The 12,068-nt window shown below is 45.7% G+C and overlaps 1 protein-coding gene across 3 annotated transcripts in view; it reads right to left on the bottom strand.

The window, feature by feature from the left end:
- Katnip (katanin interacting protein) overlaps positions 1-12,068 on the bottom strand; it is a 165,695-nt gene that overhangs the window by 105,564 nt on the left and 48,063 nt on the right. For all 3 annotated transcript variants that reach the window (XM_051192908.1, XM_051192909.1, XM_051192910.1), the window contains 3 exons: positions 10,591-10,667; positions 1,952-2,121; positions 584-681 (listed from right to left, as the gene is read on the bottom strand). In XM_051192908.1, coding sequence (XP_051048865.1) covers positions 584-681; positions 1,952-2,121; positions 10,591-10,667 — 345 coding nt within the window. The remainder of the gene's footprint in view (positions 1-583; positions 682-1,951; positions 2,122-10,590; positions 10,668-12,068) is intronic.

Here is a 12,068-nt window from a genome sequence, read left to right as displayed (position 1 = left end):
ATACAGAACCCAGAGCCAAAGATCTGGTCCTAAGTCATGATTCTGGCACTTCTTAGCCATAACCTTGGGTATGTTCCTGAGTTTTTCTAAGCACCTGTCTCCTCTGCATCCTATAAGAGTGAACAACATGAAAAGCCAGGCTCTTGAGTGTGATGTCCAAAGCAGAGAGGTTGTGCAGTACTAGGGCAGTACTGGGACTCAGGGGCAGGACTCAGACATGCAGGTTATACCACAGCAACATCGGCAGCCACCTAAAAGGCCAACTCAGTTCACCAGGCAGGTCTCTGTCCTGACTGACTGCTTTATCTCTGGCCACGCCTGACACATAGCAGGTATTCAATAAAAAGCAAGTGGATAAATGTGTCCTCAAGAATGAGCCAGAGTCTGCTCTTACTGTATTGCCCTGTGGGCTCTGGAGGTCGAAGGCAGAGGAAGGAACCTGCAGCAGGGCAGGTACCTCAAAAGCCAGTCCATGCAGACAGGATACCCAACAGCTTAAACATAGGGGCTTAAACACTCAACAGGTCCACTCGTCCTAATCAAGTGCAGAGCCATAGTCCTGGCACTGCCCCTGTTTCCAGACCTGGTGCCATCCTCGGCGCTGGACCTTCCCCGGTGCTGTCCTCGAGCTGCGTCTTAAGACTTCTTCGGCTTCTCTGAACAGGGTTCTTCGTCCATAATCTGCACCAGAGACAGAGAAGGGGCAGGTGAGGCATGGAAGACCAGTTCACACTGCTGGCTCTTCTGAAACCTACATCTGCAATCCAGTCCAGCTACTCAAGGTCATGCATACCAGGCAAACTGCAAGCAAGCCAATGCCCAGAAGTGTAAGAGTCACGGAATGCCCATGTCTAATATCCTATCAGGTAGCTCTGCAGACACAAAGCGAAGAAGTCAGGTGTAGTTCCTACAGCAGGCCGCCATGTGTAAAAGAGGTGAATGGAAATATATTTGAGGAATGAATGAATATATTGCTGCGATCCCAAGTTCAGATAATCCTGTTTTCTGTAATTCCACCAAACTAGCAGCACACCCAAAATAAGAGCTAGAAGAGCCATGTCATTCCATCTTAGCCACAGGGGCTATGAAACTCCTGGTAAACTATGTGCTTAAAATACTGCAGTGGCTCTCTTAGGGGAATATTTGGTGCTATCACTTTCTCTTCTTATCCCTTTGTTATTGTTTTTATTTTTCCAGGATATAATGGCTTGGAAGGTTCCCACACCTGGAAAGCAATGAATTAATAATACAGAAAGATCAAGTAGATTCCTCAGAGTAACACAGCCAACCTGAAGCCTCGTCCCATCTGTTCAACCATTCTATTCATTCAATACCAAATTATTTTCCAGTTCGCCACAGGGTAGACTAGGTGGGGAAATTTTCACATTCACAGGCTCTCCGAGGACACATGAAATCCCTTTAAAGCATGAAGGGGCTGGATTAACTAAACTTAAAAATGAACAGTGGAGTAGAGTTTCATAGGTGTTATGTATTAAAGTTATTATGTGCATATTAGGAATTACTTAAAATAGCCCTTAAAATCATGGACATCAAAGCCTCAGGTAATATAAAAACTAGAAATTTCTTCCTCTAGCGGCCTTTGGTTTTGAGTGTGGAGGCCATGTCTAGTTTGAAAAGGAGTAAAACGGGGTTTAAGCTTGGAGTAGTTGCTGAGCACATGTTAGGTACTGGGCTCTATCCCCAGCACCTTCAAAAGTGTTTATCTTCCTTGCTCTTGGGCTATTTTTCTGGTCAGGTGGGTACAGTTAATGCATTTGCTGGTGAGCTCACACAAAAGGGTGTTCCCAAAGTCTCTAACTTGTCTCTTTAATTAATTTTCTTTTGCAGTGTCTTGTTTATGCCAGGCAGGTACTCTAACATGGAACTACATCCCATCCCTTAATTTTCAACTAAAAACACTGCTGTCTGGCCTGGGAAGATCTGCACTTACCTTGTGACCCTTCAGCTTGTGAGGCACTTCTGGAGAAGTCTGCATGCACAGCTTTCCGTGGGGAGGTCTTCAGCTCTGAATTGGCCCCATTGACATAGACGGAGAAACCTTGCTCCAAATGCTCCAGCCTCAGCTGCACAGGATCCTTGGCCTTCAAATGCTTTAACAGCCTGGAAAAAAAAAAAAAAAAAAAGATTGCCTGCCTGGATCCCTGCATTGTCTGACCTCCATGTCCCCAAAGCCATCAGTGAACTACTTTTGGCACAGTGATGACAATGTCTCTGTGATGGTTTGAATGAGAATAGCTCCCATAAGCTCCTATGTTGGATACTTGGGCCTCAGTTGGTAGAACTGTTTGGATAGGATTAGGGAGCATGGCCTTATTGGAAGAAGTGTGTAACTGGGGACAGACTATGAGGCTTCAAAAGACTCCCAGCATGCCCAGTGTGCTACTTCTCTGCTTCATATATGTGGCTCAGGATGTGACCTCTCAACTGCTGTCCAGTGCAGCGTTGACCTGTAAGCCCAATTAAACACTTCCTTTCATGAATTGCCTTATTCATTAAAAAAGTAACTAAAACCAAAGCTGGTATCTGGGAATGGGCTATTACTGTGGAAGGCCTATCATACTGTTTTTTTTTTTTTTTTCCTTTTCCTTTTTTGAGAGATGTAGAAGATTTGGGAACATCAGAATAGAAAGCAGATGAATGCTGTAAGCAGAATTTGATGGGCCATCCCAATAGAAGCTTGGAAAGACAGTAGTGATGAGTAAAATGTGGACTGTGGGGGCTCAGCTCCGTTTCACAGGAGAACAATTAGCAATTGTTGGTGAAGAATGAGGTTGCTTATTGCCCTTGTCCTAAGAATATGCCTGAGGCTACACTGAAAAATTTGGACTAATTTTGTTGGCAGAGGAGATTTCAAGACAGCCTGATATTGATTCTGTCACATGGTTACTAGTGATCACTCCTATGCAGCAATGAAAAAGAGCAAGCAAGGCAAAAAAGAAAGACAAAATGTACAGTTCAAGGAGAAAAAGAGCCCTAGGAAATTTAATGTGGGAGCCAAGGCATTTGCTGAAGGAGATGAGGAGAGGACTGGTGGAAAACAGAGCAAAGGAAGTGCTTCCCTGAGGGCAGGACCCTACCTAGCTAACCCTGCAATTTCTAAAAGGAAAAAATACAAAGGATTCCCTCCATCTAAAAAGCACCAACAAAGAACAGCTTATGCAAATTTAAGGGGGTGTCAGAATCCATCCCAAACAGGCAATAGAATTTGGTAGTGACAACCACATGGTTCTGGCTTTAAAGTCATGAAAGATACCAGAGGAAAGATGTGACCTCTTCCTTTGTGTTTAAAGAGAAGACCATGACAGCACATGTGGCAGGGAAGTCCCTGTATAGAGACCCAGAAAGGCCATTGTATGAAGCTATGAAAACGAAGCCTGGTTTCTTTGGCGATCCCATAATGGTGCAGATGCCAGAGCTGTGGGATGTCTATCAGGGGAAGCTGACCACAGTGGAACCAGCTCAAGGAAAGAAGTGTGTTGCTGCAGTCAGCAAAGCTGGAAGGAAGGGTGGTGCCATCTAAGCCCTCTGACATCACATATGGAGTTAAAGGATTTGGAGTTTTCCTTCCTAGATCTCAATCTTACTTTGGTTCAGGATTTCCTCACTATGCCCCTGTTCCTCCATTGTGGAAGCATAATGTACATTCTGTGCCATTGTGTGTGTGTAGGAAGCATGTAACCTGCTTTGTGATTTTATAAGGGTTTATAATTAAGAAATTGCCTTGAGTCTTAGAAGAGATTTCTTTGTTTTGTTTTGTGTTTTTCTGAACAGGGTTTCTCTGTGCAGCCCTGGCTGTCCTGGAACTCACTCTGTAGATCAGGCTGGCCTCTGAGATCAGCCTGCCTCTGCCTCCTGAGAGCTAGAAATTAAGATGTGCACCACCACAACAAGCTGACTTTTGTTATTATTGTTGTTTTCATGGCAGTATTTCACTGTTTAACAACCCCTCCATTCATTAGCCCCTCCAGAGCCAGATTCTCAGTCTTTACAAACACCTTTATACACCATGGTAATTTGATTCTCAAGTCAATAAACAGGCTTCCCCTTTAGCGATTAAGTACCTAGCAAGTTGGTAAACTTTTTAAATAATTATTTTATGTGTATGGGTATTTTGCCTATATGTATGTCTGTGCACCATATGTATGTCTGGTGCCTATGGAGGTCAAAAGAGAATATTAGGCCCCCTAGAACTGGAGTTGCAGAGGGCTGTGAGCCTCTATAGGGGTGCCAGGAATTGAACCCAGGTCCTCTGGATGAGCAGCCAGTACTCATAACTGCTGAGCCATCTCTTCAGCCCCCAAGTTAACAAAGGTTTCAGAGGGAATACTATTAGCAATTGAACTAGAGACCACTGTTGTGATATTTTGGCAAAGAAGGAGGCTGCTTTCTGCGCTTGTCCTAAGAATCTGCCAAAGGCAATATTGAAATTTTTTGGAGTAATAATAACCATCACATAAGGAGGGCACTGTATGACAACCTGGACTCTCAACACAGTGGATTCAGATTATGCTCACCTGGAAGCCATCAAGAATAAAGACCTACCATGTGCTGACCCATAACTCCTATCGAGGAACAGGATATAAGGTTCCTACCAGCTCGGGTCACAGCGTTTCATCAGCTGGTCAGTCAATCATCTTGCTTGTGTTTGTGTTTAAAGATATCTTCCTAGCAGGCATGGTGGTTATGCCTGTAATACCCTCACTGGAAGCAGGAGGGTTATAATGAGGTTGAGGCCAGCCTCTGCTAAAATGTGAGGTCCTGCCTAAAATCAAACAAACAATAAAAGTAAAGACACCTGGTTGGGGATGGCTCAACTGGTCAGTGCTTGCCCTGCGAGTATGAAGACCTAAGTTTGATCCTCTGACTCTGTATGACACAGACCTTTAATACCAGTACTCAGAGGCAGAGGCATCTCTGTGAATTCCAGCCCAGCCAAGCTACATAGTGAGATCTTGTCTCAACAGATCAAGCAACAAACAAAGCCAGGCCATGGTAACCCAGTGCTGAGGAGGGAAGGACAAGCCTCTGCAGGGGCTCAGTGCCTAGCCAGTCTAGTCAATCAGCATCCTCCAGGGGAGAAAGGGGTTTTGTCTCAAAAACAAAGTGGATAGCACCCAATGAACAAAAGCAGAGGTTGTCCTCTAGACTTCACACACATACACAGGTGTGAACAACACACACACACACACACACACACACACACACACACACACAATCTGGAGCCATCTGAAATAGCAAAGCCACCAAGAAAAGAACATAACTGCAAACCAAGGTGCTTAATGTCTCTCCATAACCAGACAGGAAAGACAATGAGAAGACCAAACCTAACTAAGATTGTCAAGCAACTAAGATACTTTGCTGCCCTTGTAGATATGAGAGTGGTGGCAATTGCACAGCAATGCTGAGAAACATGTTCCAGTGAGCTGCCAATCACAGGCACAGAACACAAGAACAAACACCAACTGAGGAAGACTTTACTCTTTGTGATTACTTTATTACCCTACTCCATAGATCAGGAAAGTGAGACACGGAGTGCAGTGGGTAAGTAACCAGCCCAAGGTCACCTAGCTGCTATGTGGCAGAATTGAGATGCAAAGTTTGGGTACTTTAACTCCAAAGTCATCTCAAAAACAGACATGTCACTCCTGGAGCTTATGAGACAGTATGGCAACTGGCAAACTCAGACACTGCTGACAACTCACAGCCCCTCCTCTGGACGAACAGGAAACACAGACAATGCTGCATATTTGATCTCTTCCCAGAAAGCACATTCCAGCAATACCCAAGCATTAACTCTGGGCATGAAAAAGGTTAGTATGAGACCAACAAATCCTGAACACAAGCTAGCGCCCGATGCTAGGGAGTGGGGGAGTGGAGGTTGGGACATTATGCCGCAGCAGTCACAGGAAAGACCTCAAGAACATAACTGTGGTTTCCTTGAAGGATGGAGTGGGTGGCACTCAGTGAAATGCTCCCACCAAGCATAAGAGCCTGAACTCAAGAACCCAGATCTAAAAAAAAAAAAAAAAAAAAAAAAAAGCCAGGTGTCCCAGTGCCATAGCCCCAGACCAGGGTGGACAGCCCCTAGGGAATGACATCTGAGGTGGCTTCCATGTATGTACACACATGTGTACACATACATACAAATATACACTTGCACACACAAAACAATAAATGGGAGGGAGGGGTATCTTTGTATAAAGATGCCATGATGAAATCAATTACATTGTACACTAACTTTAAAAGTTAATCAAAACAGAACACTATGTATATATTAAGTGCAAAATTAGAAGGAATAAAACTGGGTTTGTGGGCCTTGAGTAGAAGATGACAAATATAAAAATTACATCAGTCATGGAGGAAGGTGGTGGCATTATGGGTGCCTTCTTTATTTACTTTTCAGCAGTTTTTTTCAGCAGCTGACATATCCATCTTTTCAACAAAGATGGCAGGAACACTGATTACAGACTGCTTACCTCTTGCCAGTCTTGGAAGCCTGCAATGTGCCTGATTGTTGGGCAATAACACAGAACAGAAACAAAACACAAGTCGCTAAGTGATGATCTACAAACAGGGATCAGCACACTCCTGGGAGCACAGAACTCGGAGTCCTCCGAGGAGTCAGAGCATGCCCCAATTTCCCTCCAGAGACTTCCCTGGGTCCCAGCATCACAGTTAAAACACTGTCCCACAGCCCAGGATCTGAGTGAGGCTGGCACTGCTTGTAGGCCCCTACTTAAGCAGAATGATTTATGAGAATGTGGATATATGAAACTGATAAATTAGGAGATAATTACCCAGACTGTGAAAAGAATGGGTAAAGAAACTCCCCTGCTGCAGATGAACGCAGTGACATTCAGGTGGCACCACAGAAAGATGCTTTCTTAAAATGGATAGCTATTTTGCATAAAGCTGTCCAGAGTGCAGGGTCCCCAACTGTCCACAGCTGAGCCTGCCCACTGCTGTCATGTCATGGCAGGACCCCACCTACATGCTACTTTGGGGAAGAGAACTATTCTTTCCTAATGCTTCCAACACAGCCCTTCCTGAGGAGGGCTCCTTAGGGCCTGGCTTGGGCTCCCTTTCTAGCCTACCCCACCCCCTGCTACTCAGTCTTGTTCTGGTGGGGTGCTCCAGCCATTGACCACCCAAGAAACTGGATTATAGAGTCACTCCCACCCAAGTCATATGGAGTGAAGGGGGGAGAGGTAGTCTTCCTGAAGGAACTCCCAGAAGCTATATTTGGAAGGTGAGAAGAGCTGCTGGGCAGAGGAAGGGGACAGATGAGGTGTCTACAGCCCAACCCCTCTCCCTGGATGAGCTCCCTGGTGGTGGCAAGGGAGCGTGAAGCCACATGATTGTACTAGAAGCAGAGAGTTGTCATGTGCTGAAAGCAGAGCTGGGGGGGGGGGGTGCAGGGAGGAGGCTCAAGAGACATGGCAGCTTTGCTCTGTGCTAGCTCCTTAGTGATTCTGGCTACCCAGTCTTACTGGAGATGTAATCACACCTGAGCAGAGTTGAGCAACATCAAGCAGCATGATCAAAGGGCTGAGTGACAAGAACTGACTGGGAAGATTAGGCTCACATCTACGGAGCTGGAAGCAAAGGGGGCTGCAGTGTGGGGAGCAGACGGGAGGATGTAGATTTTCACCAGATCCAAGAGTCTGGCAATTGTGTTATTTGGTCCTTGAGAAAGGTGGTTGAGGGAAACATCCAGGACCACATGGTCTCAAGAGAGATGGACCTGCTGTCCCAGAAGGAGATTCAAGCAGAAAGGGTTTTTGATGACGTGTAAGTTAAGCACTTGGAACCAGCTCTGCCTGAAGTCAGAGTAGAGGTGGAACCCAGGGCCCAGCGCCATGTGCATGCTAGGTAAGTGAACTGCCACTCAGCAGTACCCCCAGTGGTCATGCTTGAGTTCTTCACTCCATAAGTCAATAGTTTCCCAGTTAATAGCCCCACTTAATCCTGATTTTGTTTTTGCTTTGTTTTGTTTTGTTTTTTTTTTTTTACCTTTACAAGCAAACTAATTAGCTGCTACCCAATAGCTGTGGGGCTGATGAGATGGCTCAGCTGGCAAAGGTGCTTGCTGCCAAACAGAAGACCTAAGTTCAGTTCCTCAAAGCCACGAGGTAAAAGGAGAGATTTCCACAAGTCACCTTATGATGTACACGCCTCCCATATATAAATAATTTTAGAATTAAAACTACCAAAACAAAATGAAAGTATTAACACATCTTGTCTTTTTCAGATTCCTTTCCTAGGAAATTGGAAAGCTCTCCCAAGATACAAGGCTCATATCAACAAGCATCCTAGGGGATATCTGCTGACAATACCCCTTAGCATCCAGCTAAGTAGCCTGAGGTTCACTCCCGAGGGCCAAGTCAGACCTCAGCCTCTACCATCATGCCAGGCACACAAGTACCCACAGCTTTGTTCCACCAAGTCCTTTCTTAGTACACTTGGGGGCTACTGGCAGCCCTGGCAGGTTTCTCTACTTTTGATCACTTTGAAAATGTAAAAAAAAAAAAAAAAAAAAAAAAACCCTGTAAATAAATAATAAAGTGTGATCCAGCCCCACCACTTCCTGCTCACTACACTGGGACTGCTTCCTGTCTGTCAAATTGTGTAATCACTCCATCTGCCTGTTGGGTTGGCCTACAGATAAGCTGGTAGGCTATGGCACCTAGTGTGTGGCTGGCACTTTATAAAAGGTGCCTTGAATCCAGCCTGACCACTATTCAGGACACCCCTTCTTCACAAGTCCCTGGTGGGGGTTCCTTCCCTACTTCTCATTTCTTGCATCCAGTGATACTCACCCCACCCCATTTACAGCAACTCAATCGCCATATATTTTTAATTGTCACCATGCTGCGACCTCATCTGTGAAATTCTCATCTATGCTGCCAGCCGGCACTTCTGTGATAGAACTTATCGATCCCCCATTAGTGAGAAACAATCTGCTCATAAGGAGCTAAGGAACTCTCTCCCCAGATGAGCGCCTGAGATGATTAAACCGTTACCCAGGTGTTCGGTGGCAACATCCAGCCTGCCAGAGACTGAATAAAAACATCCAACCCCCTGGCATAAATGTCAGGATAAGCACCCATGGGGGTCTAATCAGCAGGAGCTATCTGCTGTTCTCACTTGAGCTGCCTGCCCCTGGGAGGCTGGGAAAGTTCTGCTAAGTGTTGGGTACAGGGGCCATCACTTTAGCACTTCTGACACTGTCAACTCACTGAGTGTGTCTGGAAATGAGAGTGAGCTTTGTTGTCATAGATACAGGGATGGAGATATATATCTCAAGATCTTTACAGCCCAGGATGGCCTTGAACTCACTATGTAGCCAAGGATGACTTTAAGCTTCAGAGCATTCTGCCTCTACCTCCCAAGTGTTAAGACCACAGGCATGTACCACCACACCCAGCTTTATACAGTGCTGGAGACTGAACCCAAGGTTTCATATGTGCTAGGCAAGGATTCTACCAACTAAGACACATCCTGAACACAGAAACAGGGATCTTAACAAAATTCTATAATGGATAGAGATGCTATATGATAACTCCTGAGGTTATCCCATATACCCCCAACGCCATCACCAGGGCTCCCAAAACCAACAGGTAACCAGACAGCCAGACAAGGGTTGAACAGGATTTGAGCTGACAACCTTTTGGACCATTTACCTGAAAGCCAAGTCTACTCCCATAACACAAATTCCTGCCTTTGCTGGGTCTTCCCATGCCAGGTTAGTGGTTCTGCAGAATTCTATTTAGCTTGTGGTTTAACTTGAATTCATTATCAATACTATAAAATACAAATCTAAATCCCTGGTTTCTCTGCCAACATGGGGGTTCTCTGCCCCTCCTCCACCTGTGTTTCTACAAACACCCATGGCAGTGCTACACAGTGTGGGCAGGAAAGTTACAGGTATCCCCCTGTCCCAGCTCCTTAGCACTTGGCAACTCCTAAGCTCTGACTTGGCATATCCAGCTCATAGGAAGGTTCAGGTCTGAATACAAATCACAATGAACTGGAAATGAACTTGCCTGACCTGGCAAAGGAACAGAGGCTTTCGGATCACATCAGGTTCTATGACCTTGACCACCACATACTGTAGTGGTATGAGCTTCTGCAAGAACCAGCACAAGAACCCAATAGGCCCCACCCTAACTTTAAATGACACCTGAGCAACTTCAGACACAAAGTAAGCTGACTTTACTGTTCTACAAGCTCAGCTTTCCAGGCCAAGGTGATGCCCACAAGATGCACATTACCTTTTCCATGTGACTTGCAGGATCTGTTATGCCTCTGCCCCCAACTCTCCACCATGAGACAAGAGGTGGCACCTGCACAGTTTGCTATGGGTCAATCAGAAGATGCAACTGAAGCACTGAATGTGGGGTGGGGGTTTGGGGGGAGGTGTGGAGCTACAAGTGTAGGTAATAACCTCAGCCTCCACACAGAGGGGGACTCTGTGCCCCATTCTTGTGTCCTGTGTGCTATTAATAAATCGAAATCAATTTTTATTTGGCTAATAACAAGGGTTGCCATCAGGTGGCTTGCTCTTACCGGTTTCTCTGCTGAAGCAATATTAAATACTCATCATGTTTCTCATCAAAGTCTGTCACCATGTCCTTAGTATAACCCTGAAAGGAAGAAACAGAGCAGTGTGAGAGGGAAATGCAGGGACTGAAACTGGGTGCTGCACAGAGCCTGCAGGAGGCCAGCTTATCTGGGAGGCCGACCTTGACGAAGGCCCAGCTCCCCTTGGTGCATCACTCTGGCGACCCAATGCTCCAGGGATTGCGTGGTAGCCCAATGGGCCCCAAGTACACACAGCTTTACCAATCTGTGAAAGGTTGGTTCCCCAGCCTCCTTTACCCCACCCCCCAACATACCCTGTGAAGTTCAGGGCTCTGATATGACTTGGCATCTTCCAGAACACCCAGAGCTACATAATGAGATGCTATCTCAAAAATAAAACAAATGAAAACAAAAATCAAACTTGGCATTTAAGGTGTTTCCTCAACACACACTACTTAGCCATCTCAGTCATCACCAGATCACCCGACACTGGTGAAAAGGGACCTCAAGATTTCCTCTCACTGCAAGAGGAATCTCCAATGATCAGAAACAACATGGTCACTATAGAACGTGGTTCTGTAGATCTTTTTCTGGCAACAGGGCCCAGCGTTGCCTTCTGGGAGCCTCTCAGCCATGTCTTTCAATTCAGTGACTCCCTTAGGTGCCTGTGGCAGTTCTTCTGGGGCCCCTGGGTCACACTGCCCTGGCTTGGATGCACAATCACCATGTGCTTTGCTCAGCCACAGGGAGTCACAGTTTGGGGGGAACAAAACAAGTCACCTTGGGACTTTGCTGATACTCCAAGGAAGGAACTGTTCTTTCCTCTGGGGGCCCAGATCTGTCTGGGAAAGCCTGAGAATAACAATGGCAAAGACAGCAGAGTCAAGTGATGGAGAGAAACAGATTCCCTGGACCCACCTATGCCAAAAGGAGTATCTGGACAATTCATTTGTCAGTTCATGTGTTGCCTTGAAGCTTCATACAACATTCTGTCCTCTGAGTCCAAACGGCTTTGAAGCACTGTGCCATATAATCTATCAGAACTCAGCCTACTACAATCCAATAGTTTGGCTTTGTGTTTTTGAGATGATGCGTCAAAATACAGCCTCCTAAGTAGTGGAATTACAGGTGTGTGCCTCCTTGCTTGGCTTAGACAATTTCTTAAAGTACTGTGTAAGGGTTATTAATGGATACCAAACATACAAACAACAACATATATATGAATGAGAGAGGCAAACAGATGCTTAACATCCATACCTGAGGGCAAAGGAGGAAGGTTGGCTAGAGAAAGCCCAAGCACATATATGCATGTATGGTGTGTGTGTGTGTGTTTGCATGCATATGTAGGTTTGGGAATTTGAAACTCATTTCATAGTCCCGGTAAGCCTGGACCTCATTACATAGCCCAGTCTGGCCTTGACTTGCAGCAATCCTCCTGCCTCATCCTATGTGCTGGGATTAGA

This window comes from Phodopus roborovskii, unplaced genomic scaffold, assembly GCF_943737965.1.
Source record: "Phodopus roborovskii unplaced genomic scaffold, PHOROB, whole genome shotgun sequence".
NCBI classification, from domain to species: Eukaryota; Metazoa; Chordata; class Mammalia; order Rodentia; family Cricetidae; genus Phodopus; species Phodopus roborovskii.
This window is presented reverse-complemented; position numbering and strand designations above follow the sequence as displayed.